General features: G+C 37.2%; 2 protein-coding genes across 3 annotated transcripts; one reads left to right on the top strand and one right to left on the bottom strand.

Annotated features, from left to right (window-relative positions):
• Positions 1-157: 157 nt before the first annotated feature.
• chchd7 (coiled-coil-helix-coiled-coil-helix domain containing 7) lies at positions 158-25,567 on the top strand. Of its 2 annotated transcripts, none has more exons than XM_061239480.1 (4): positions 158-218; positions 20,778-20,848; positions 21,185-21,283; positions 23,044-25,567. In XM_061239480.1, exons 1-4 carry the CDS (start codon positions 182-184, stop codon positions 23,146-23,148), a joined length of 312 nt encoding a protein of 103 aa, XP_061095464.1. In that variant the 5' UTR covers positions 158-181; the 3' UTR covers positions 23,149-25,567. The 2 variants fall into 2 exon arrangements, with proteins under 2 accessions (XP_061095464.1, XP_061095465.1); XM_061239481.1 differs by lacking the exon at positions 158-218 and adding an exon at positions 18,625-18,752.
• Positions 9,388-18,309, bottom strand: plag1 (pleiomorphic adenoma gene 1). Its single transcript, XM_061240655.1, has 3 exons — positions 18,179-18,309; positions 11,167-11,532; positions 9,388-10,654 (listed from the first exon to the last, which is right to left on the bottom strand). Exons 2-3 carry the CDS (start codon positions 11,412-11,414, stop codon positions 9,388-9,390), a joined length of 1,515 nt encoding a protein of 504 aa, XP_061096639.1. The 5' UTR covers positions 11,415-11,532; positions 18,179-18,309.
• Positions 25,568-26,824: the final 1,257 nt, after the last annotated feature.

Genomic DNA, 26,824 nt, shown 5'->3' with positions numbered 1-26,824 from the left:
CATTTTTCACAGCTGAACAGAGTTTGCTTGATTGTCAAATTGCTCATCGTCGCCTTTGATTAATGACCGACACAAACCGGACAAACATCTTTGAGAGTATCAATTTAGAATTAAACGACAACTGACATAATTTCCGTCAGGTCTTGTCATGGAGTTCTTGGATTTCCCTTCAGCGGTAGGAATGCAGAGTCTTAAGGGAGGCTACAGAGTGATGTACAGTAGGTGATGATTGTTTTCTCCAACTTTGTTGCATGTAATATCCAACTTTTATCTGGTGGCATGCGCATAGCTGTAAATGAAGTCCATAGCACTCAACTAAGCTTTTATATATAGAGCATTCCTTCACATATCCTACGATTCTTATGTAGATGAAGTTGGCTAAGGCAGTTCTTTCAAATACTTAAAAAAAGAAGAAAAAAAAGAAATAAATCTTATATAATTGTTTTATGGCTTACAATATAGGAAGTTGCATATGTTGCCTTTTAAATAACATTTTCAATAATTGCAATTTGTTTTATATTCTTCAGCTCAGTATGAAAATCCGATATCTTTCTAAGTTGGCACACGGTGGTGTGGGTTGTTGTTATTGAATAATTAAAACGAAATACGTTTATATCAGTAAATGAGCAATTTCAGCAAAATCCCTAAGAGAATGACTGTTTTCACAAGATAAAAAAAGTATATTATCATAGCACCCACTGATGGCTGATGGGAAGGGTTTTTTTTTTAAAGACAGGAAAAATGTGACCAATAACTTGCGTTATGGATGCGACGCAAAACACAGGTATTTTGGGGAGACTATAGACTTTCTAAAAACTCTGTGGATTTTAAAGTACAGTGCAGAACGTTTGATATCCATGTAAAATAGGAAGCTTGGCTGAACATAAAAATCGCAATTTTGTAATATATCTTCGTCTTGATTGTTATGAGGAGATACCAGCGTTATGGATGTGACACTTCTGAAATGCACATTGTTTGATGATCTACTTACCAATCTAATTTTATCATAACACATTTGTTGTCATCTGAAGTAGTTTTTAATATCAGTTTTTACATTGAGAGAGTTTTTCAAAATGGCTGCCAAATAGCATTGGTTTCAATGGTAATGGAACTAATGAATCAATTTTTAAGCATGTTCTTAGCCTACATTTGATCAGATTTCAAAATGGTCACAATCTACTGTTTGGGACATAATATGTTTAATTGGGAAGTAAGTTTATCAAAGTAAATCAATCAATTTCTCCACTTAGGAAGGGTTCAACAATTATTTTTTGGTGGATTAACCCTGACTCTTCTTGAAAGAATCCATGAAAAATGTGGTGGTCTCAATTCTTCCAGAGCAGGATAGGTCTACAACTTCCAACAGATAAGTGAAAAATAAATACCAATTTTGTGGCCTAGCATGTTTGCTTTCAACTGTGGTCTGTCAACCTTTCCTCAATCACATAATGTCTAGTTGTTTGTGGACAAAGGAAACATCTTGTAGCGAGAACTGCATTGACAATATGCATGTTTTGCTGCTGTACCGATATTGTGCTTATTATGCCTTTGAAAATGGTTGTGTACACCTGAGACTGGAAGAAACAATGTGTGACGCACGGTAGTGTCTGGCTTGCTCAGTTTGACAGACCTCCACAGTACTTATTTGTGACCACTAGATGACAGCTACTACAAATATGTATAATAATCTTAAAGCCGATGTGCTCTTATTTGTAGTTTATGCAAAATAATGGTTTCATTTGGAGTTTGTTGCAGTTGTCTCAATATGACGACCAAAGATGTGTCAATATCTGAAAGGCAGGCCATGAGGTCAAAATAAATCAATTAGAGACACAGACACAACAACTGTTTGGTACATTGTTAAGAAGCAATGTATATGTAAAAAAAAAGCCTGTAATTCCAACATGGATGGATAGGGATAGGGATCTAAATGCCAATAAATACCAAATTAAAGCTGACAGTCTGCACTTTAACCTCATGTTCAATAGATCCAATGTCCTGGAGTTCGGAGCAAAAACAACAAAAATTGTGTCACTGGCCAAATACTTAGTCTGCACTGTTATTTGTTTCTGACATATTACCCATATACCAAAAACACTCAAGATTACTGCTACCTTATATTTTTCATAGTGGTTTTGCTTTTGTGAATACAGCATTTAATTGTAATAAAATTAGATTTTGTTTAATTTCCAATACATCGCTGTGAAGGTAACTTGTTCCCCCAATGCATCGTCAAATAATTAAATAAAGGCTGATTTGATTGATTGGAATTCAGATGATTACCTCAACCAAAAGGTCATACTGGGGAGAAGCTTGCACTTGTGATAACGTTGTGTTTCATAGGCCCATGCTTTTTAACAGCAATTTCCAGAGAAATAGGTTTCACTGTTAAGTGTTCATATTTGACCATCACTGCATTAAAATACAAAATGGCTGGCAAGTAGAAATTTCCCAGATGATTATTAACCTTAAGTACTGCTGTAAAGAACTCATGTACCCATATACACAAAGGGTTAATGGAGCCAGATTTCACATCACATGAACTGAATCCTTCTTGTATGTTTATTGAACTTTTCATATACTGTTTACACAGTAATAACACTGTAGGCTGTAAACTGCAGCTCTATTGTTTAATAGCAGCAAAGTAGTATGGGGAAAAAACAAACAAACAAAAAATAATCATGTTATTTGCCAGACAATAAATAATCTGTCTCTTTGGATGATGTAAATGTTAGGAAGTTGATGAAAGCTGCAGCGTTTCTATTTTACACAGCTTATACACAGATATATGAATTATTTTGTCTATATTTATACAAATACAACAGTAGTTTGTAAAATACATTTAAGTAAAATATACATGATTAGCAACATGAGTCCAAAAATCACAGGATGGCATTACTGAAATGTGATGAAAGGAACAATGCTGACCCGGCTGGAATGCACTTTCCCTCTGAACAAATCCATCGCTCTGTAACTCAACAATCATTTCCAACACCAACAGTGGAGAGATGTTTCACCAACCTTTTTCCATTTCAGTCATTTTGAAGGCATTCTCAAGTGAAGTAGCCCTATCTCATTCCCTCCGGAAAACTGCACTTGATGGAGAATTCACTCAATCAACCCCCACGTTTCTGACAGTGGGTAGCTATATGCACAGACAACGTCTCAAGTGCGCCAGAGCATCTTGTGATATTACAGATAAGTCCATAAAAGACCACATAAGTCACAGTACAAAAATATATGATACAACTAAGCACAATCTCTGTCCATTCAGCTTAAATCAATATTTTGTAAAAACAAAACAAAAACCCAAAAAAAAACAAAAAAACAACACAAAAAACAAACAAAAACAATAGGGTGCCTATGCACCTGTGGTGCTTGGCCCCCTAAAAATGAACAAGAAAAAAGAGGTCTGTAGCACCATAAGGAGCTTTCTGAAAAATACATTAGCAGCTTGATCCAATACCAAAATATTGCAGGAGTGTTTCTAACATACACATTCAATATGGTTCTCTTGTACCACTGAAGCTTATATTGAAAGTTGACATGAATTGCTAAAGGTCTGTGTCTCTCACCAAAGGATTACAAATTCCAGAAGCCATCATCCCCTACAAAATGAAATGAAACTGGATTTTCAGAAATGTGAACCACTCCGACGTTACATATGATTTAGTGATATTTTATGTTAAATATTTTTACTTTTTCAGTAAAATGTCTATATATTAAGGCATATTTCACTTGTGTATTGGAATGCACATACAGTCATTACTTTTAGGGTACAGTAAGTTCTATATAAATCAATTGGGTCATGGAGATGCAAACACACCATTGCAATTCAGAAACCTATATGCTCTGGGAAGATATGTGCTTAATGTACATTAAAGAATATACAAGTCCTTGAATAAGCAGAGATGCAATGGCAATAATAATGGTGAAATCTGCAGAAAACAGCTTCAACACTACATTCAATAAATACATCAATGCAATGCACTTAGAAAGTATGAAGCTTGGCATTCAATGCACTGTAGGACTGCTAATGTGTTTAGTCACAAACCTAAAAATTGACTTGGAAAGTAAAGTGGGTGCAAGATATGAAATTTAAAGAATATTCCATGAAAAAAAACCCAACAAAATTGTTGTCTTTAAAATATTGTACATCCCAAGGAATGTTGTGTTCTCAATTGTAGACAATGGCAAAGTTTGAAACAACCTTCCACATTAACTTACTACCCTTAAGCGAGAGACACAGAAGTTTTGTGCAAGTAAAGCAAAAATGACACTGATAGTAAAAACACTGTAAAAACTGTACCTGTAAAAATAGAAACTTTTAGCATTGTATATACACGTTAACATTTTCTCTAAAGAGCTAAATATGACATCTACAGGCACATGCCATTTATAATAAAGGTTCTTTAACAATAAAAAATGTTCATGAGAGAACTCACAAAGGCATTCAATCTCAGAAAGTGCTATAATTCAAATATGCCCTATATAGAGGCTAACCAAGCATTTAATAAAACCACATACCTTCAAGATATAGCACATTTCCAACCCAATATCAAAGAAAAACAACAGACATTCAATACTTTCCTATGACACGAAACGTGGCTCATGATATTTGTTTTTAAATTATCTCCCAAAAATTATTGGAGATTGGGGATGACAGAAATGCTCTGGGGAATTTCTTGCATTAAGAACAACAGGACATATAGGTGGGCAGGGGACCGATGACAATCAACTGATATAGTAATATCACCCACTGACTGCAAATTGTAATTATTATCATAATTAAACCAATATACATACCAATTATATACCCTTTGCATTAAGATTTGAAAAGGTCTGAAACAATGAAAACCTATGATAAAACAGACAAAAAGAGAATCTGTAGCTAATAGTAGACCCAAAGATAAGGAATTATTTTCATGAAAACATCACAGGTAGTGTCTGTCCTTTTGGGCTAAGGATCAGGGAGAATCTTGAGATGGTCACATTCACAAATGACATGAATACACATATACATACATGTTCAATGTATGAAGATGGAGTGAAAAGTTATTTGTGTTGTCCAAATAACATTTCTTTGAATACAGACTGAAATACTCAAATTATATGGAATAGATAGAATAACAGTTTTACAAAATGTTAGTATGTGTACAGATATAATTTATGGGTCAAAGATGATGGAGTCAGAAAAAATAAATGTTTTGCCAAATTCCTGTACTTGGTTAAAAACGCCAGACCGATTACTTTTGATTGATTGGTGGCACTGCACTGAAGTAAATGAGGTTCAGAGTTGTGTGCGAGGTCCTTCATTACAGACAATGTACAAAACGGTCTCCCTTTATACTGTATGAGGCCAAGACACGGACAAAGAGCATGTGTGAACAGAACTAAGAAGGGAAAAGACTACACTAAAAAACAATGAACGATGAGTACCAAATTCAAACTACACAAGCAAAACATCTTTCAGGGACTGTAGTATGACATCAAAGGTTTCAGTTTCCATGGTTTTTGTAAAACAGAGCTCAACGATTAGCTGAATTTGGACCAATCATAAAAAAATGATTAGACTATTCATTCAAAGTAACAAGTTTCTTGTACAGTATTTTTGATAATAAAATACAATTCTATAGGCAACATATTTTCTAAGTGCTATACACTAGCAAAATAATCACAAAGATTTACAAGCATTCAGATGCATGCACACAGACACACACACATATGCACACAGACAGCGCTATAGGTTTTAGCGTTCATTCAAAAGTATGTTTTGAGAAATGTAGTCATTTCTGTGGCTTTACAGTAAATTCAAGGTGATCAGTCCTCAAAAAACTCAGTTAACCAGTTTGACCTCATAGTTTTAAATTTAAAACTGTCAGATGGCAGAATCTGTTCTACAACATTCCTCACTTACAGTATCTTGCACAGAAAAGCACTGGAATGTCATTTGGTTCTTAATCAAGCAGTATTTTAAGTTTGAAAACAGACTATCCATTAGAATGACAGAAAATTCATTTCTCAGTGCTCATCATTATGTTGTATTTAGGATAAGTTAAATATGCACAATTCAAAACCCTGTAAGTGACCACAGATATACACTCAGTGAACACTTTATTAGGTATTTATTCTTTCGACATATTATTCTGCTGCTGTAGCCTACCCACCTAGAGGTTTGAGGTGTTGTGTGTTCAGAGATGCTCTTCTGCATACCACTGTTGTAATGCATGGTTATTTGCGTTCCTGTCACCTTCATGTCAACTTCGACGAGTCTGGCCCTTCTCCTCTGACCTCTCTCATTAACAACACGTTTTTGCCTTCAGAACTGCTGCGCAGTTTTTTGTTTTTTTTCGCTGAATTCTCTGCAAACTCTAGAGACTGTGCGTGAAAATCCCAGGAGATCAGCAGTTTCTGAGCTATTCAGTCCACCCTGTCTGACACCAACAATCATTCCACAGTCAAAGTTATTTCTACCCTATTCTGACATTTGGTCTGAAAAACAGCTGAACCTCTTCACCATGTCTGCATGCTATTATGCATTTAGTTGCTGCCACATGATTGGCTGATTAAATATTTGCATTAACAAGCTGGTGAACAGGTCTACATAATAAAGTGATCACTGAGTGTAGATTGTAATCATGAGCACTTGTTAGAAAAGATTCAATCTTCCATCTTTATTTTTCATAATTTGCAGGGAGAGGCATGTGCCTTCTGGCCATGCGATTTTCTTACAAAAAACAAATATAAATAATAAAAAATAATAAACATATTCGGTCATGTCCTCACCTCATATTACACCCTACCACCTGTATAGCTTATTATTTTAGAAACATGGGGGCTGTTCATTGCTCATGCTTTGAGGTTTGTCGTTAACTAAGCAGTAAATTAAGCAGTAAAGCCTGTCGTCTTTTTCATTTAACATCTAAACTGCTGAGCTTATACAAAAGTTGTAGAATTCATGAAAAACTAATATTTTAAGACTGGGACAAAGTAATAATTAAATAATTACTTAAACTGGGACAGAATGCAACAAGAACTTTCCATGTTCCCTCAATGAATCATCTCTCTGCTATTCTGCCATCAAACCAGGTCATTTTGGGTTAAGATACCTTGAAATAAAATGAGATCCATTTGCATTTCGGTCACTGAGCAATTTGTAATTAACAGCACTGCTGTATCCAATGATCATAAAGTTGGCCTTTTTATTATACGCAAGTCAGAGCCTCCTTTAAACAATGAATCTGTGGTGATGATGGGTTATCATTCTAGCAATACAGGATCTTACGGTTTCAAGGTTGCATTTTAATCAAAGTTTGTTATATTCTTCACAGGAATAACTGATAATTTGTCTGAATATTTTGCATGGGTGACCAGAACCATAGAGAATCAACCTTATGGGTTACCCATTTCAGTTTAAGGATAGATATTATAATATTGAAACATACAGAATTAGTCAACATTCATTGTTACATTAAGTCAATACAAACAATTTGTATAATATTTTTCATAAAATCTTAAAATATAAAAGTGCTTTTATGCTCTTAATTTAATACAAAGATGTCAGACATCGTTGTATTTATTGTAATCTATAACTTCACATCATCCCCCATCCCCTCCCCTTCCCCGCACATTCCTCTCCCTCTCCAGCCATATATAAAATGCTGTTTTGCCAGCGTAAGATCAGGTAAACAATAATGGCATGCTGGTTTCACAGTAGATCGACTTATTTTAGCCATATCACGACATTCATTTAATTCCAGTAATTTCAATGATGAAACTATTTCAGAGTTGCTGTGACGTCTCCCTCTCTCACTGCAGTAGTCAAGTGACAAAGTGCCACTGCGATAGCTGCGATAATTATCTTACCATACACCACACTTTATAGACATACATTATAACAATAAGCCAACTTCATCATCACCATTTATGCATATGCAAGCACACATTTGCTTCACTCACACAAACATTCACACAGGTAAGAACTAATACAGAGTAAATTGATCGCTGTAGACAGGCCAAACCACATTTTAGCAACCTTCTGCACATTCACCCAGATTTTTTTTTTTTGTGTGGGATAAATCACAACTCCACTGCACATTTAAAACCTTCAGCTAAAAACAAACAAAAATGTAAATTAGCATACACACTCGCACAAAAAAATGAGTCCAGATATTTACCAACAACTGCTTATTTTGAATACATACTGGGCTAGCAAAGTATTATGGATCTCGTGAGGGAATGGTCCTACCTTCTTCATGCAGTGTACTGTATGTGAATGCACGGGTACATACAGATTGATGGCAGCAGTCCTGACTTTGATACAGGTCACTTTCTTAAATTCCAATGGCAAAATTTGCAGCACACCGGATTCAATGCTTAAAGGGAACCCCCTCCATGCTTAAAATAGCTCAGTCGTGACTAATTCCCTGTTGAATATGGAAGGTCCACCTACAAAAACACTATTCATCTTCCAGTGCTGCAAAATGCTAGCCTTTTTAAAAGTTATGTCTAGTCCCTTTATACATATTGAAAGTAAGCAGAGCAACAATATCTTTACTTAGTGTCATATTTTAAGTGTTTGAGAGGGTAATGAGCAGCAGCATCAAATAACACAAATCAGACAAAACAAAACATTCTACTTGGCTCTTAAATATATTTTTTGGTTGGTTTTGGTTTTGAAGAGGCCTAGCAAATGTTAATATTACATGGGGCTTACTCTATTCAGTACCTCATGATTTTTTTAAAAGCTTATCATTTACCTACGACATTTAAAATCAAAAGATGTAATGGGATTTAGAGCTCCACTATAAGTTCAAAGTGCTATTTGAAAACATTGTTTAAAAATACCTACAGACTAAACAAACTTCTATAAGGTAGGGAGGTTGAGTTGTGCTAAAATATCACTGCAACCACATTCCTAAATATATTTATTTCAACAAACCTCTCCAAATCCAAAATCCTATTAAAAATCCCATTAGATTGAAGGAGTCTCATCTTACAGGCGTGTCCTTGCTATGAAAATGATAGTGGTGGCCGCAAATGATTATTAAATTTAATACTGAATAAAAGGAAAATATTAAACAATATCTATGGGTTGTGTTATGTGGTTGAGCCAAACCACATTCCTGTTAGTTTCGAACAATTTATTCCTATATATGTATCAATACATATTTAGATATATATTGACTGTAGATATCCAAATATCAATATATGTTTACATAGACATTTAAAATATAAGAAATAGGCATGTTTGTGTGTGTGTATATATATATATGTGAATACACATACATATACATAATATGTGTGATGCACATTTGTGTAGACAGTAGGTTACTGGCTTCAAAAAATTTGGCAGATACATACATTTTGTGGCAGAGCCCCAGACTGTTACTGAAAAGCTTGATGAAAGCGAGGCAGGGTGGTCGTGGAGTTTAGGTTGGATGCGAACGATGAGGACAGCCCGTGGAGGGGGCTGACACACACCCCGCTCCCGGGGTCCTGCGGCTCCTGGGACTGTGATGGGAGCTGGGGGAGAGAGAGTGCTTCCTCTTGGGTGTAGCCGATTCCGAGGCCTCCCGGAACAGACTGGCTGTATGGAGGCCCATTCAATGGAAGGAAGTTAAACAGCTGGGAGAAGTCTAAGGAGGAGGAGTGAAGGGATTCACTGGCCGAGGCAACGCCCGAGATTTTTGGGAGCGAGACGTCTACCGATGTCTCGTCAAGACCTCCTACTTGGGACTCTAAATCTAGTTTTGAAGCAGTGATTGTTGTGTCCTCTGACGATGAGGGCATATTGCTTTGTAGTTCCATTAGATAGCTTTCTATTTCTCCCTTTAATGGCTGTTCTTTTTCCGGCATGGAAAGAGCATACGAGGTAGAACCAAGCTGGTATTTTAAAGAGAACTGGTGGGAGGGGTTGACACCCGAGTCCATATCTAGGGGACAGGTCATCCCTAAAGGCAGGGTCGTAGAGACCATTTGGTGTGGAGGTCCACTGCTCTGCATGGACTGGATCTGGGTGTTGTAGATGTTCAGCTGCAAAGTATTGGCAAATGGCTTGGAGGCAAGCTCACTGGAAGATATTGACATCATCGAATGCAATTCGTCTTTGACTGGCACATTTATGTTACAGGAGAACGGATCCAAAAGATCCATGGGCTCCGTTTTGACTTTTAGTAGTTCTTGCGTGTGGCTTTTCTTCATGTGTCGGGTGAGATGGTCCTTGCGGCCAAACCTCTGTGCGCAGTACTGGCAGAGGAAGTCCTTCCTCCCAGTGTGCACGACCATGTGCCTTCGAACGTCCTTGCGGGTGTAGAAGCGGCGGTCGCAGTGTTCGCACTGGTGCTTCTTCTCTTTGGTCCCACCCGAAGACTTCCCAGCATGAGTCTTCAGGTGCTCCAGTAGCACGCCCGTACTGGCAAACGTCTGCTGGCAGACCTTGCAGGTGAGGTCGCCGTTGTTGGCAGCGTGTAAGGCCAGGTGGCGCTTGAAGCCCAGCTTTGTGTTGTAGTTCTTGCCACATTCTTCACAGGTGAACGCCTCTTTGTTTGGATCATGTGTGTGAAGGTGATTCTTTAGGTGGTCCTTGCGATGGAACATTTTCTCACAATAATTACACTTGTGGGTTTTCTCTGGAGAATGAGTAGCCATATGCCTTTAAACATAGATATAATCTGTAAGCAATTGATTTTGAGCAATATATCCATTTACTCTTTAAAAAATAGAAATATAATGTTGAGTTACTGGAATCAGATAACAGCAAACGCTGCCATGTCTTTCCTTAACAACTTAAGCTGGAAGGACGAAATATGCTAAAAATTCATACCTTTTACATCAGCTTTTAAATATATCAAATATGAAGGCAATAGAAGAATGGGAACATTACCTTGTTCAACAGTTTATTGTAATATGTATTATTTTAAACCTTTCAATTAATACTATTGTCCGACTACAAATTCCTAAAATAAAATGGCATAAAATGCCGAAGATCTGGTTATATTGTTTGTGTCAGTTATGACATTAGAATTGTATCTTACTGCTGATATATTTTTTAATGGATGTTCAGCTTATTGAACACAGAAAGCTTGTCAGTTTATGGTGTTATCATTGTACAAATGCTTATGAAGCTTTAGCTACTATAGCTAAGCCTGAAAGAGAGTGCAATACCTTAGCAGCTTGTATTTAGAAACAAAGGCCTTGCTGCAGTCCTGGTGTGTACACCGGTACGGGCGCTCGCCTGTGTGCGAGTAAGAGTGGACCTTCAATTTCTCAACACTGTTAAAGGCCTTCTCACACAGCTGGCAGGGGAAATTTTTCCTGGGTTTGCCTTCACTTCTCTTACGCTTTCCTGTGGTTGACAGGACCCTCTGGGTATCCTTAACTTCTTCTAAATCCCCAGGTATTACCGTGGCCATTGCAGCCTAAGGCAGGCCTACAAGTTGGACAATTATGTTATGCCCAGTTATTGTAAATGTTTGTGCTTTGGGAACACTCTCCAGTTTCATGTGATCAACACTGTGAGCACTGTGAGACCTAAAAGAGAAAGAGAGAGGGAAAGAGAGAGATTTAAATGAATAGAAGAACAAGCAAACAATAATAAATTTATATGCACATCACTGATCATTCTGTAATAGTTTTACAATCATGAAAGAGGCATCTGCCTCTTCAAAGCAGACATCACAGTTGCTTCCATAATGCACTGGTGCAGAGACAGCCATTAACACATCCTAGCCTTCAAAAACTCCTCCCTCTCTTCCTGAAGCTATTCAGTCATTGTAGCCTTTGCAGATATTCAAGAGATAAATCCTCGAGATACATCCTTGGTATATCCACATCCAACTGATGACTAATATAAATTACATAACATATGTTAAAGCACACCTGATGGAGGAACAATGCACTCTTCGTTGATGTGCTCATCTAAATATACTTGAAGACCAGACCATAATGCTTCCCATGGTTGAGAATCTAAGAAAAACAAAACAAAAACTGTTACAGTACAAAGGCTTGTACTGGGAAGGAATCTAGACTTGTGATCTTCTCATAGAGCACTCACTTCTTTAGTTCTTGAGACTAAATTCAACCAAGTGAACCAAAACCTTTTCAGATACAAGAAGAAATGTTGAAGATCATGGCTGCAAAATTTGGATAGCGGGAGATGTCTAGGATCTCCGGAACCATGAAGCAATGCCAATTCCACTGTAATTAATTCAGTTCAACTGCTAAAATACCCAATCTGTTTACGCTTACTATGTTCACATTGAATAAAACGAAACCACATTGAAACTACAGTCAACCCATATAAGAAACCCAGTTACAAAGTATGAATGCAAAAGAATTTCAGTATGAAAATGAAGTATTTGGACAGTGACATTTTTTTGTTGTTTTGGATCTGCATTCCAACACATTGGATTTGAAATGAAGCAACGAAAAGGAGGCATTCTACGACTGCCTGAAGTCTGCAACGCATACACATCACTAGATGCTGGGTATCTGCTGCTGCCCTCAGCAGTCACATCATCATCAAGACAAGTGAGCAATTTCCAGTGACAGTTAGCCATATATGCTCTAGCCATTTCACAGATGAGGTGGTAAGCTATAGATCATGAGCAATTACACACAAATAGCAAATACCCACACTTTCCATCTGGTCTCATCTGTCCATAAGACTTTGTTCCAGAATTCTACAGTTTTAATGCACTTTTAAGCCAATTCTACCCTGCCCTTCTGTTCTCGAGACCTGTGGTTTGCATCTTGTGGTGAACCATCTGCAGTTATGCTGGTGTAGTCTTCTCTTTATAGCTATATCTATATCTACATCCCAGAAAGCATTCTTGATCCATTTCATGGCTGTAAATGGCCTTTTGCTCACAGTTCAAAGTATTCTTCAGTCATCTACTAGACTACTTCTGTGGACTGCCAAGTCATTTGCCATTGCTGACCTCACCAAATAGTTCTTGCAATGTTCCAAACAGTTGCATTTAAAGCACATTGCAAATGTTTTGGCCATGTCTCTGATCAATGTATTCCGATTTTCAGTCCCATGATGGCCTGCTTAACTGCCACTGAATCTCTTGTGGCCACCATGTCGAGAGACAACAACATCAGACTTCAAATGCAAATACCACAGGTGGAATCAACTCTAGATCTTTGTTAGCTTTTTTGTGCATTAATTAGGCTAAAAATACAATGACATACAGCTGGTCAAGAAACAGCTGAGCAACCAATTGTCCAATTACTTTTGGACCCATAAAATGAAGGGGGCTCTGTATAGATGGTGGTTACTCCTACACAGATTACCCAATATAGATGCAAATACCCTAAAATATAAGCTTAGAGCTTGCATTTTAACCTTATATTAATTGTTTCCTTGTCAAATCCAATGTGCAGAAGCAGAGCCAATACACAAAACACAAACAAAAATGGTGTCACTAAATAATTGTGGACTGCAATGTACACGTTGGAAGTACATTAATTATTTAATCATTTGTCATCTGTGTATGTCAATTGAGGTTCCCATTTGGAGTCAGTGGTTACAAATGTAATTTAAAATCCAGATTTCTTTTGGCCACAGATACGGAGGACAGAGGCATTTATTCCATTCATAATAATTGCCATATTACATTTGTTTAAATTAAAATTGTCCTAATTATAGGAATTTGACTTGCAGATGAATATCTTTCTCTGTGAAAGCACCTGGCAACAAACATGCATGGTTCTTTAAATGAACAAGTCATGCATATCTAATTTTCATGACATTTCATGCAACTTGCATCTTGCATGTAATGTATACATGAAAAATCATGTTAAATGTTAAATTAAAAATAAATGTTTGTTAGCTGGATAAAATATATCTCAGCACCAGATCTGACATATGTCCGTGGTATAAAATTATTTATCATCTCTCCTTTGCCTGTACTTTCCTTTCATTTGTTGCAACGTGAATTACATGAGATTTCATCTAGAAAGTCTACATCATAAGTTACTGTACTTCCAGATTAAAATCATTTTTTTTTAATCACAGTAAAACATATGTTTGTGAGGGATGTTTGGAAAGCTGTGTTAGTTTAACACAGCTTTGTTAATGTTTAAGAGGGATACTAATATATTAAGAAAGATTTAAGAAAAACTAAGGGCATATCTGAAAGCACACACCAGTACTTGCATTGTAAGCTTGGAATTAAAAACTCCCATCCCAAATCATGCTTAATCATTGCACATGTATAAAATGTTTCTTTATGAATACATAAAAACATATTTTAATTTGTTCTTATTATTTGAAATTGGAAAATAAATTGTTTCAGAAAATCAGTCTTAGGACAGTTCTGTACAATCAGAGCACTTTTTACAATAATTTCATATTTCCCATTCTAAATAGAAACAGATTGATTTAAATAAAATAATTTCCAAGAATCAGTTTTCAAGGAAAATATTTGAATTCATAGATATGAAGTTATTAATGTTAATTTGCAGATTTGTGTCAAAGCAGCTTACTAGTTAAGTGAAAAACTAAATTGCTTAAACTTAATACAGTGAAACTAGGTTTAGGTCAAATGGAAGTTGGAACTTAATCCTACATAATTCTCATGCAAATTAAATGTACAAATTTGCATTAAAAATACTTATTAGTGTAAAGATATACAATTAGAAGATATACAAAAAGGTTATTCAAATAGAACTAATTTCCATGTTCAAAAGTCCAAATCATCTGAACAAAGTGGAATAAATGGAATTGTGGATATTAAAAGCTTTGCAAATAATTGTCTTACAGAATATATTCAGGAATACAGGAACACAAATAAATTCTGTACATGTACTGTACATAGATACAGTATTATTTTACAAATATTACACTGGATATTATTTGAAAGTATGATAAATATCTATGTGAATGAGAAAATAATCATGAAAGACAGAGAATCTCACCAATAAAATGTACATTCTCCTACACCTTTCTAAGAATACTACAAACATTTTAAATTGTACTAATAGATCTGTTAATTTCTATGTAGTTCTCCAATATTTTGTATAGTTATTTTTTGCATCTTACACATAAACATTATGCCTTAATCTTTCTGTCCTATAATCTACTATACTTGCATGTTATTAACTTTAAATTTTAAATTTGATTAGAATTATTCCTACTATAACAAACATACTAAATGTGGTAAACACATTTTGTTTGTCACAGGATATAATAACCCCACAGAAAGCTGGGACAAATACTGATTTTATATACATTTCTGCACAATTAAGCACATCACCCTGCCAAAGAAATGCCCTCATAACTGCAGTCATGTTAAAGAAACAAATTACTTTAATGCATGTTCTGACTATGAGACTTTCAATCTTTAGCATCTATGAATATGCATACATTTATTTACCTATTTTATCAATTTGCATCATTCTCCAAAGCATTTAACTTGTTGGAACAATTTGATTTGTCCATTCAAATCATGTTTAAACTGCTCAAATAGGGCTCAAATTATGCAAGATGCTTTAATAAAGTAATAATTATTATTACTGAAATTGAACAAAAAGTCTGATCCAGTCCAGAAAAATGTTGCAAAATATTTTTATAAAATATACATATGATTAATATAATGTAAAGGAAAAAACAACACTGAGGCAATCTCCTTCTGTAACACTTAAATCATAGATAAAATATTACACCCTCAGTTTCCAGAAGCACTACAAGGTAAACTGCACTGTACTGACAAACTGCCACTTGCATCCCTGACTTCAGCATCCAGCATCAGAACAAGTAAAGACACTCCTTTTAATGACACCATATGTAATCATATTACAATGTTTTAAACATCCGTCAGAAACATCCATCCACATTTTATAACCAAGCTTTAACTAGTATTACCATTCTTGGTAATATTACTGCTTCTTGGAAAAGTTGAAACAAGGTAGCCCATGTTGAAATGTCACATGTTTGGCTGCATTAAATCATAGAATTGAACAATACCTGAGCACTAAAGTAAATTATATTTAAAAGGTAATTCCACAAGTGGCTGCTTCCAGAACTTACACAATGCATTCATTCCACATGTAATGGAATTGCATCTTTAGATATAACATACAGTTGATTACAACAGAAACAGCTATTCTTGTTAAGAACCTGAGAAGCCTAGACAGCCATCTCATTAACAACTCTCTAGTAAACTGTTGAATCAATGTCTCCAGAATCTAAAAACCACAAAGCTCAGCACAATGGTAAATGGCTGGCATTTATATAACAACAAGATGCTAGAGCCCATTAATATGTAATTAAAAGGTAATAATTGCTTGGATCATATATTGAGAAACTGTGAAAGCAACAACTGGGTAAATTACATTGTGTTTGAATATACTTGAACTAATTTTTAAACATAGCCCATTCAATTTAGTAAATTTAAGATAATCCATAACAAAGAAAGAAGCCCACGGAAAACAACTGATGAGGGACTTGGGGATGGGGGGGGGGGGTGAAATCGACTATAATGTCAAAACACTGGCAAATATTCTGAAATCACTTAAACACACAGCTTAATGTTTTTAGACACAGCATTGCAAAACTATATCATCCTGTAGCCAACATTTCTATCTAGACTAGCTTGTGCAAATATACACGATGGGAACGTGGTTACATGTCTTGGTTTAATGTCAAAGAATGCAAAGAATACCCCAGTATAACAACACTGTGAATCCAAAAATAAGCGAAGGAGCAGAAACACATCAGCCAAAATAATGCTACTGTCTCTTTAAGATGCCAAACTCCTCGTTCCCACGTGAAACCAACATCGGCAGTACTTCAAAGTATTCAAAACAGCCATAGATTAATTCTCATGGAATCTAATATGAAATTTAAGCATAAACGATATTACTGCATGTATAAACTTTAGTGGAAATAAAAATTGATGCATTGGCTAGGAAAAGGACGCTGAAAAACAATGCAACTCGACACATGGTGTTATGCCATGCTTTGGCTACTGCCCTTAAATTTTTGATTACTTAACAGTCATATTCAATGTACACAGAAAACAGTATTTGTAAACTCAGTACTTCAGAGATGGAGCATCCTTCCACTATACAAAAGCGTGCATATACGTAAAGAAACTCATCAACCACCTAAAATAGGCTACTAAACGTTTCAAAAGAAAACAGCAGGTTTATCAAGCGAAGAACATGCATGGGCTACAGGCTACACAGAGCTAACCACTTATGAAACAAGTTCCATCAAAACATTATAAGGTTTCCAAACACAACCTTGCAATTCTTTCTTTGATTTCTGCCGTGCATGGCCAATGGGTGAATTTTTGCGATATAGTCTAAACGGTTTAAAGACATTGATCTTCATGGAAACAAGTCATTATAGTTACAGGCTATATTTTACATTTCAGTAGGCTACTGTAAGTTAATAACGTTGTTCATAAATATAAAATCGAAGAGAACGCATCTCTAAGCAAATGTTTAGCATAGCCTAATTAGTTTCCCTTCAGTTCTCCCTCCATTTTGGTTGTTTATGATATTGACAAGCAAGTTCTCTTATTCGTTACTAATCTGTTTAGCTAGCCTTCCCATTGCTGCACTATAACTTCTTAAATACTCTAACACAGCTTTCCAAACAAGCAGTTTTGATCGACTGTGTACTTATAAAATAAATTCAAATTAAGTGGCATTAATTATATTTCATTTTTAAATGCAGACAGGAAAATGACAACTTTCTGCCATCGACAGGCGTATGTATAACGTTACACACATTTATTTGTGTACACATATGTCAAAATTGAAGCGAGTGTGAAGACAACGTGCATTTAAAATCATTTTCCGAAATTAGTTTGGTTTGTGTTCCCCGTTCGGATGTCAGCAGCGTTGTTATTATATTCAGGAGGAAAAAAAACTTAAGCTAACTATCTTTCCAAAACTTTTTTGCAACTTTTTATTGCACTACTGCTTCCCTCTGATGGTTGACATGAATTGGCGTGCGACGTGATATGACACTAACTTTTAATACAATTTATTTAATTTTTCTTCATATTTATGTCTTCCTTTGGCTTTCTCTGAGGTCCCAAACAGGGGGCTGATTAACGCAAACTTTTTTCCCTGCTCACCCCTCTCCCATAATTTGAATAACCCCGATATTTTAATTCAAGAAGGAAGTAACAATTTACTTAATTTGCGCCAAACTTACCGCGGGAGCCTTAACATCCTTTCTACGGTCTTTTTCTTGACTTTCAACTATTTTCCGAATTTTTAATAATTTTTTTCTCATATTTTTTGCTGGACGCGGCGGGCCTGAAAATTGTTTGCTTTCCCCTCTTTCCAGCAGCCATTGTGTATGCGCTGCGGTGAAACCAAACGTTTGCCTTGACCACGCCTATTCTAAGTACCTCCCACCTCTTATTTTCGATTCGCTTAAGGTCCTGCCATTTTAGCATTCGTGAATCACTATTGGCCCCATTTTTTATACAAGAAAATTCTGACTTGCTAGCGCTATTGTCAATCGCAATTAAGTAGTTATAATTTTATGTTTAACGAAAGGCGGGCTGTTAATTTCGTTTTAATATTTCTATTGGCTTTCTTGAGTGTCAATTCACTTCATAACCGCCAATCTTATTTTTTGTGGTACAGTGGTTGGTCAGTATGACTTTCTATTATTCAAAGGCGTTCATTTGTGATGGTTCGGTTGTCCAGTGTTGGTAAATGACGTCCAAACTGGCTTGAACGTGAATATGCAAGATTGGTGAGACTGAGTAAGCAGCAATGTAAGTGTGCGGCGAGTTTAGAGGAACAGTCGTAGGCTAATGAAGCCAGTTTGTCGTGCGAAATATGGTTCAGGGAAAAGGTAGCAAGCCACGTCTAAATGTAAAGTCTTTCTGCGCGGTTTATGAAGGGTTTGCGTTTAAGAATTAGGCACAACACTTTCCTGAAGGCTAGCTTGTTGGCATGCGAACATGAGGCTTGACAGCCGTAGCTAGTCATTTAAAATCGCCAATGTCCTTGTGACGCTGAGAAGTTTGCTAGCTAGTTGTAGGTAATTCAGAAAATAGCAAGACTACCGTTAGAGAGATGGCTAGCTAACTAGCATAGTAAGCTTGTGGAGATGTTTCACTAGAATCAAACTAGTCTTAACTAGCCATTTGTAGTTAACCGTAACTAGCTAGCTAACATTAGTTCACTTGGCCAAGGTGAGGGTGCATGATTGTCGTACACCGTAGGCATGGGTCAGTAGACAAATTAGCTATCTATATAGTTGGCTAAGCACAATATAACTTACTTCAGGCGATTGTCGGCGAATGAATGGCGCTGTGGTGGTCAGTTTTTCTAGGTTAGCTATGTGACTTGATATGTAAAGCAACGTGGTTAATGTTAGCTTTATTGATTCGTGCCCTTTGCTCTGTCATGTGCAAACAATATTCTGTCCTTCTAAACTGGCTCGCTACAGAAAGAAGCTTGCCATTAGCTAGCTAATTGACAGATAGCCTTGCTTGAGTTGTAACTGTGGTGTGCAATAGTAACGTTAGACAATGCTGAAAGTGTACTGTCAGAATAAACCTATTTTGATTAAAATGATAGACTCCGGTAGGAATTGATTAGTGAAACAACCCGGTGTTTTGGCATAAGATCATGCCAAAACATATTACTGACATGGTTGATTGGAGTGTAAGCAAGGAAACGCCCCATACATCTAATGTGCAATCATGAGTGATACGCAGAGCCAAACTTTTGTCTCATTCTCAGAGTTTCGCAGCACTCTCATCCGAGTAATGTTTATGAATCGCTGCTCATACCCTTCCATTGAAACCAGTTGGTTTGGCATGCCTGATTACGTTTGAACTACAATATTGTGGGACATTAGGAATCCTATTGATGCGATCTAGAATAGGCACACTTTTCCTTTTAGCCACATTCAAATTTTTCGTAGTGCCATTTCTATCAACCATCAAAGAGTGACTGAAATACATTTTCAATGTCTCCTCTAATAAAGATAATGTTCAAAAGATCATGTTTTTGGAGCTTGTAATATATAATTCCTTTGCACGTATTCTGCTCTTGGACCATATTTGTGCTAAAAAAATCACGTCTTAATAAAGCAGTAATATTTTCTATGACGATGTCTGCCTCTTTTTTTGTTAGTCATTCTAACTACCTATCTTGTGCAACTGATTGTGATTATTCATATTTATTGCAATGAAAGCTTCAAGTGGTACTGGCTCATATTCTGAAATGTATACATTTACCTATGAATAGACTCATCTGCAAGTATGTTGTATGATATGTCTTAATTGGTTTGTTATTATGATGGTGTATTAACCTTCAAATAAATTTTAACCATTAAAGATTTAGGTTTCGGGTGCACAATCTAATGGAAGTAATATCATAAAATAGGAGTACAATGCGGCCAGTTAGGAAATAAGACTCACATTTTTAGATTAAGCACACGGTTGATGATACTTGCTAGTAGGCATACAAATATGATATAAATTGAGTTTTATTTATATTTAATATGACTGACCCGCTTCTTTGTACAACCAAATAACAAATACACCTTCAGACAATTTGTGTGTTCAAGGTTCTTTGGGTAATGATGACTATTTGTGATGAATGATACAGTACACAGCATGTTACATTTGTAATGTGTTGTAAATTTAATTGAATCAACGTATTAAAAGGCCATACTATTTTTGCTTGACTTTGACAGTAGACTTAGGCATACTTGAATTATAGTTTAGTAAATTATTACATTGTGTATTGCTGCCATACAAAGATCTGTCTTTTTAAATTTTCAGACCGTAATGCATCCAAGATGACTTCAAATGTCCGCAAAGTTAGAGACCAAGATAGCAATCCGTGCATTGAGGTAAATCATTTCCTATCTATAATTATGCATTAAATGTTTCGTAATATGGGGACACAGTCCCAATACATGCAGGTTAGGCTAATTGGAGAATCTAAATTCAGTATGAGAGTGCGTGGTGTGTGTGTGTCCTGTGATGGACTGGCAACCTGTAAAATGTTCCTGCCTCTAGCTAAATATGTGCTGGAATAGGTTTCAGCACCACCCACCATCCCCATGTGACCCTGCCTAGGAATAAGCATGTTAGGTGAAGGATGGATGGATGTTTTGTGACAATACCATTTGTTTTCAGCTATCTTTACAATGTACTGATTTATTTATGTTTTGTTTTATTTGTAGGAAAGTGATGGTTCTCGGAAGTGTTTAGATGCCAATAACTACAATAAAGATATGTGTACAGCATATTTTCAACGATACAAAAACTGCAGAAAGTTTTGGGTGAGTGTTTTCTTTTTTTTTTTGATTGCATATTCTATTGCTATGCATATTTAATCTAATTTGTAATAATCTAATAATAATAATAATTTCTTGAGCAAATGTATACCGTTTCCAGGAAACTAAATGTTGTAATTGGAACATTTCTACTGCAGTAGCTGGGGATTACAGAGGATTACACTGATGAATTCTACATTCCATGACAATTTATTTAGCAGACACTTTTATCCAAAGCGACGTACAAAATGTCCATATCAAGGTCATATAACAAACAACCAAACATGCCAGATAAGGTACAATTCATATAGGATTGGTTGTAAGGCCATGTACATATGTCCAGTACACTAGGCCAAGTCCAAGAACCATACCAAGACTACAACTTGAGGAACTATAGTACTGAGGCAAATACAAATTCAAAAGCCCTAAATTAAGGTATAAAATACAAGGGGTAAAGATAGACAGGTGAAAGACAAGTAGCAATAGGTTAGGGGACTCCTGTAAAGGAGTTAAGGTACAGTGTGAAGAGTGAAAATGGGCAGCGAGGGAGCAGTTCTTATGGGGATGGGGAGGTCATTCCACCACTGGGGAGCTAGGGTGGAGAAGCTCCGGAGTCTGATAAGCGAGAGCTAAGTCGGCCTTTAGCAGCAGAGAGGAGTGGTCGAGCTGTTGTGTAGGGATGAATTATGGGAGGGGCCGTCTTGTTGGCTGCAGCATAGGCCAGAGTCAGCTTTGAAACGCATCCTAGCAGCAACTGTCAGCCAGTCGAGTGACTGTAGCAGGGATGTGACATGTGAACATAATGGGAGGTTGAAGACGAGTCGAGCCGCAGCATTCTGCTTGTGTTGTAGCATCTGGATGACATAGGCTGGCAGACTTGCTAGTAGTGAGTTGCAGTAATCTGCTCTTTGAAGTCTAGTTGGTTGTCCAGGACCACCCCCAGATTCCAAGCAGAGCGGGAGGCAGTCACTGTACTTGAGTTCTTGTACTTGGGAGGCTCTATGAGGGATGAAGAGCAGCTCGGTCTTGTTGAGGTAATGCCTGACCATCATTGAGATGCTGGCCAGGCAGGCAGATATTTTCTCATTGACCTGTGTGGCAGATAGGGAAAGACAGGAAATGTTGAGCATCATGCGCATAACAGTGATATGAAAACCATGTGACGCCATTACTGAGCCAAGAGATTTTGTGTGAAGGGAAAACAGCAGAGGCCCCAGTACAGAGCCCTGTGGGACTCCTGTGAAAAGGGGATGAGGAGCAGAGGCGACGTGCTGGAACTATCTGCTAGATAGGACACGAACCAAGTGAGGGCAGTCCCAGAAAGGCCCATTTCAGCCAGGGTGGAAATCAGGAGCTGGTGGTTGACTGTGTCAAATTCTGCAGACAGGTCAAGGAGGATCAGGACAGAGGAGAGGGATGAGGCTATTGCAGTGGTCACAGCCAGGAGAGCAGTCTCCATCGAGTGCCGGGATAGGAAGCCGGGTGGAGAAGGTTGAGCAGATTGTGCTGTTGGAGAAAAGAGTTGATTAAGTACAGCTCGTTCCAGAGCTTTGGACAGGAAGAGAAGTTGTGATACTGGTTCCTAACATCAGAGGGGTCTAAGGATGGTTTCTTAAGGAGTTGGGGTAAAACAAGCCAGTTTAATGTCAGGGGGAACATTATCACTGGCAAGGGAGCCTTTAATGAGGAACGAGGTCAATTCAATTGTGGTGACCATGCCTATTACATACTGCAATATGGTCAGTAACTGATTCTTTCCTGCTCAGCATGAAATAATGACAACGAGGAGAAAAGGGGGAGTGAAGCCAGAAATGCCCACAGCAGAGGAGAGGCAGCAGATCCTGGCAGACATTGGAAGGATGCCATATTGAAGCTGGACACTTTCACCGTCTTTTTTGCACTAATGTATTTTTTTGTGGATGCATTCGGTTATTCAGTACTGATTTAGACCTGTGTGGAAAATGGTGAGCATGAATATGCATTTATTCTGAACAATTTAGGTCTACTCTGTATACAGCCACAGCATGTGAACCATACGTGCAAAAAACCTATTTTATCACCACTCCTAAAGTACTAGTGGTCAAAATGGAGAGAAAACCCTGCTTAATTTCAGACCTGTTGAACCTGCGATGAGTAGCTCTAATGTAAATGAATTTTACTCATACTGTAAGCAGTGACCATGTTCTGACTTCATGGTCTTTGTGAGGCAAGGGTAATCATGCGTGTACACACAAATAGACATATGTACATACGTATATACATATACAGATGTTTCATCCATTCTTATGCATTGTGGTATTTTATTCATCGTAATTCTATGCTTGGTATATGGAGTATGCGGGGGGTATATGGGCAGCCTGTAGCATAGTCGTTAAGGTACATGACTGGGACCCGCAAGGTGTAGCCACAATAAGATCCACACATCCACCCTTGAGCAAGGCCCTTAACCCCACATTACGCCAGGGAAGATTGTCCCCTGCTTATTCTAATCAACTGTAAGCTAAATAACATGTAATGTAATGAAAATGTAAATTACTTTATAGGCTCAGGAGCTAAGGGCAGTTGTCTGGTTGTGTCGAAGTGTCCCTGAGCAAGACACCTCCAAGTGCTCCTGACGAGCTGGTTGGTGCCTTGCATGGAAGCCAATTGCTGTTGGTGTGTACGTGTGTGTATGAATGGGTGAATGAGAAGCTTCAATTATACAGCACTTTGGATAAAGGCAGTATATAAATACAGACCATTTATATACTGCCTACAAGTCCTTAAAGACATTTTATTAATTTAAACAAAAATCATTTTCACATGAGCTTGCATGTTAATCTGTATACCCTCTCTTCTCTCTCATACTGTATGTTTTACACACAATTCGAGCTATGTCAGACTTCAGTATCACTTTCCATGTGAGTTTAAGCCTATTTGTTTTATGAATACCTAATTTAATGAATACCTCATTTAAGCCTAATTGTTTTTTCTTGATAAGAGCGTCTGCCAAATGCCATTAATGTAATGTAATGAATACATTAAGATTATGCTACTGTATGAGCAATATAATCTCCTAAAATGGGCTAAATAATTTTTGGTCATTGATCAATAGTAAAGAATTGGGTGGATCTGTAGTTCCACAGTTTTGCCATGAGAGGACAGTTCAGACATCTGTGAGGGGATGTGACTGTTTTTCTGAATCACTAGATGGTGCTGTCTGTCCACTGAAATGTCAACCTTTGTATAAAAAAATTCAGTTGTGAGCAAATTGCAATAATAGTGACTTAATGCTGTTTGTTATTCTATCGATCTTTGGTAGGTGGTGAAGTAAGCATGTTTTTTTTAAATATAAACTGTCAACTTGATGTTTTTTTGTAAAAATTTGTAAGACATTTAACATATCTGGCTTGCATTTTAGATGCTTGAGAAGCATTTCAGTATTCTCATTGACATCATTGGTCAATAATTGCTTATTTAAAGCAACATTAAACAGTTACTTGAATCAATGGCAGTAATTGACATTGATATTTGAACCTTTTTCAGTATAAGGATTCTAATCCAATTTTGGTTGCGGTGAGGGTCAGGTTATAAAATACATTGGACCTGCTCATCAGGATAGGCAATTATCCGTGTTAAGTCACAATTTGCTCATCAAACAACTAAACGGTAAAGACAGCTAAAAAGACATACTGTACCCCTCCTACACATGCCAGGAACAGGAGTGACTAATACCCTCTGCCGTGTTTGAGCTGCGGCTTATTTGCATGCAGGGACAGACATTGTTATGATTCGACAGGCTGTTATCAGGAGTGGGTGTTGAGAAGTCAGCTTCATAACATGCCCCACACAGCCCTTTCATTTGGAAGGACTTAACCCACCCCAGTGAAATGCTGGAATCAACTCCCACAACCACCCCATCTGACAGTTTGTTCTGATACAGTGGTCACGCTAATGTCAACACTTGCGATTTCCGTGAATAAAAAGGATGGTGCATGCATTGTGTAAATGCCCCAAATTAAACTTGTTTTTGGCTGACCAGCTATAGATCAGTGTGGGGAAAGTGAGTAGGCTATTCCACTGGAGAAACATGTTGCACAGTCGGTAAAGCCAAAGAGCTGTATGCAAGTAATGAAAGCAACGAAGGAGAGACAGAGAGACAGAGATTAAATATTTAAAATTTGTAATGTTCAACAATCAAGACTGATATGCAAGCTCATTTGAAATATGACAACAAATAGGCCTAAATGGGGCCCACTTTCCCCCCTTACAGGTTCTGGGCAAAAACAATTAAAACTAAAATGAAGACTATCACTGCCACATTGATATTGTTCCTTGAGCTTTGTGTTTCGTGCCCTCTAACAAACAGCCTGTGCCCCTTGTCTCAGCTCCGTACCACACCTTACGCACCTGTCCTGGGCTGATGAGTTAACACAACCCAAGCTGCACATTCTCTCTCTCATGCTGTGCCTACATGGACCCATATATGGCCCCACTCTCTGAAATAAAGGTACACTGGAGGTACATATTTGTTCTTCAAGGAACACATTTCCCAAATGCACACTGAAGGGTACAGTAATGTAATCTTATAATAAAATATTATGTATTTGGGTACTAATAAGTACCTTTTACAAGCCAAACGGGTGCAAATGAATTATTAAACCCATAGCTAGGGGTACAATTCTGGTTGCCACTCCAGTGAACTTTTCAGGCACTTTTCCATACCTTTTTTTCTTCAGGGAGTGTTGACTGAACTGAAACAAAAAACAACAAACTTGGAACAAAACAAAAATATCAAACAGAGGGTTTTAAGGACCCCAAGGGTGAGAGGTATGTTCCAGCTAGTAGCTCATTGGAAGCTGGAACATTGAGTAACATATCTACAGAACTCAACTGCCCAGTTAATTCATTGAACCTCAAGAACAGGAATGAACATCACCGATATGCTTTAACTCAGGACATGAAAAAGAATGAGGACAAGTGTGAGTTAGCTTGCTAAATGGGAGCTGCAGTATTGAGAGCCTGAGAATATTTTTTCACAATACAACAGCCTGCTGTAGTCAAGAAATACGTGAAGTCCACAGATGGTTTCATCTGTGGCCTGAAGTCACAGGATGCTCTTGTATTTCTTCCCAGCAGGTGACAGTGTTGCCACAGTTTTTAAATAACAGCGTAGCCCACTGCAGGAGTTGCTATTCATTGGTAAGGACATCTCAACATACAACTGTCCTGTTTCTAGACCTTAAAACATGCCAAAAAAATAAAAACATAAAATCTAACCTGACTAAAAATATTTCAACCTGACTGGAAAAAAGTACCTATAACAGATGTAGCCCTACACCATGTAGCCAGAAAACGTGTTTGAATATTACAGAAAAAGAAATAAAGCACTTGTAGAATCCTCTAAGCGTTCGCCCTTTGGCCGTCTCTTTAAGAATATTGACTCATACCATTTATCTGTAGTTTTATTTATATCGGGATTATTATACCTTGGACAAGGATGCTTGTTCAATATTTTATGGTTGCAAGCATTGGTCCCATCATTGTCAACCCATTTTATTTGAGTAC

The sequence above is a fragment of the Conger conger genome, chromosome 4 (assembly GCF_963514075.1).
Source record: "Conger conger chromosome 4, fConCon1.1, whole genome shotgun sequence".
NCBI classification, from domain to species: domain Eukaryota; kingdom Metazoa; phylum Chordata; class Actinopteri; order Anguilliformes; family Congridae; genus Conger; species Conger conger.
This window is presented reverse-complemented; position numbering and strand designations above follow the sequence as displayed.

Bases quoted from the DNA above. Each gene is read 5' to 3' on its own strand.
- chchd7 (XM_061239480.1), top strand. From the start codon at position 182: ATGCAGAGTCTTAAGGGAGGCTACAGAGTGATGTACA. The intron at 20,849-21,184 runs GTAAATCATTTC...TTTTATTTGTAG, and splicing joins ATAGCAATCCGTGCATTGAG to GAAAGTGATGGTTCTCGGAA. The intron at 21,284-23,043 runs GTGAGTGTTTTC...TTTCCTGCTCAG, and splicing joins AAAACTGCAGAAAGTTTTGG to CATGAAATAATGACAACGAG.
- plag1 (XM_061240655.1), bottom strand. From the start codon at position 11,414: ATGGCCACGGTAATACCTGGGGATTTAGAAGAAGTTAAGGATACCCAG. The intron at 10,655-11,166 runs GTATTGCACTCT...CTATGTTTAAAG, and splicing joins TCTAAATACAAGCTGCTAAG to GCATATGGCTACTCATTCTC.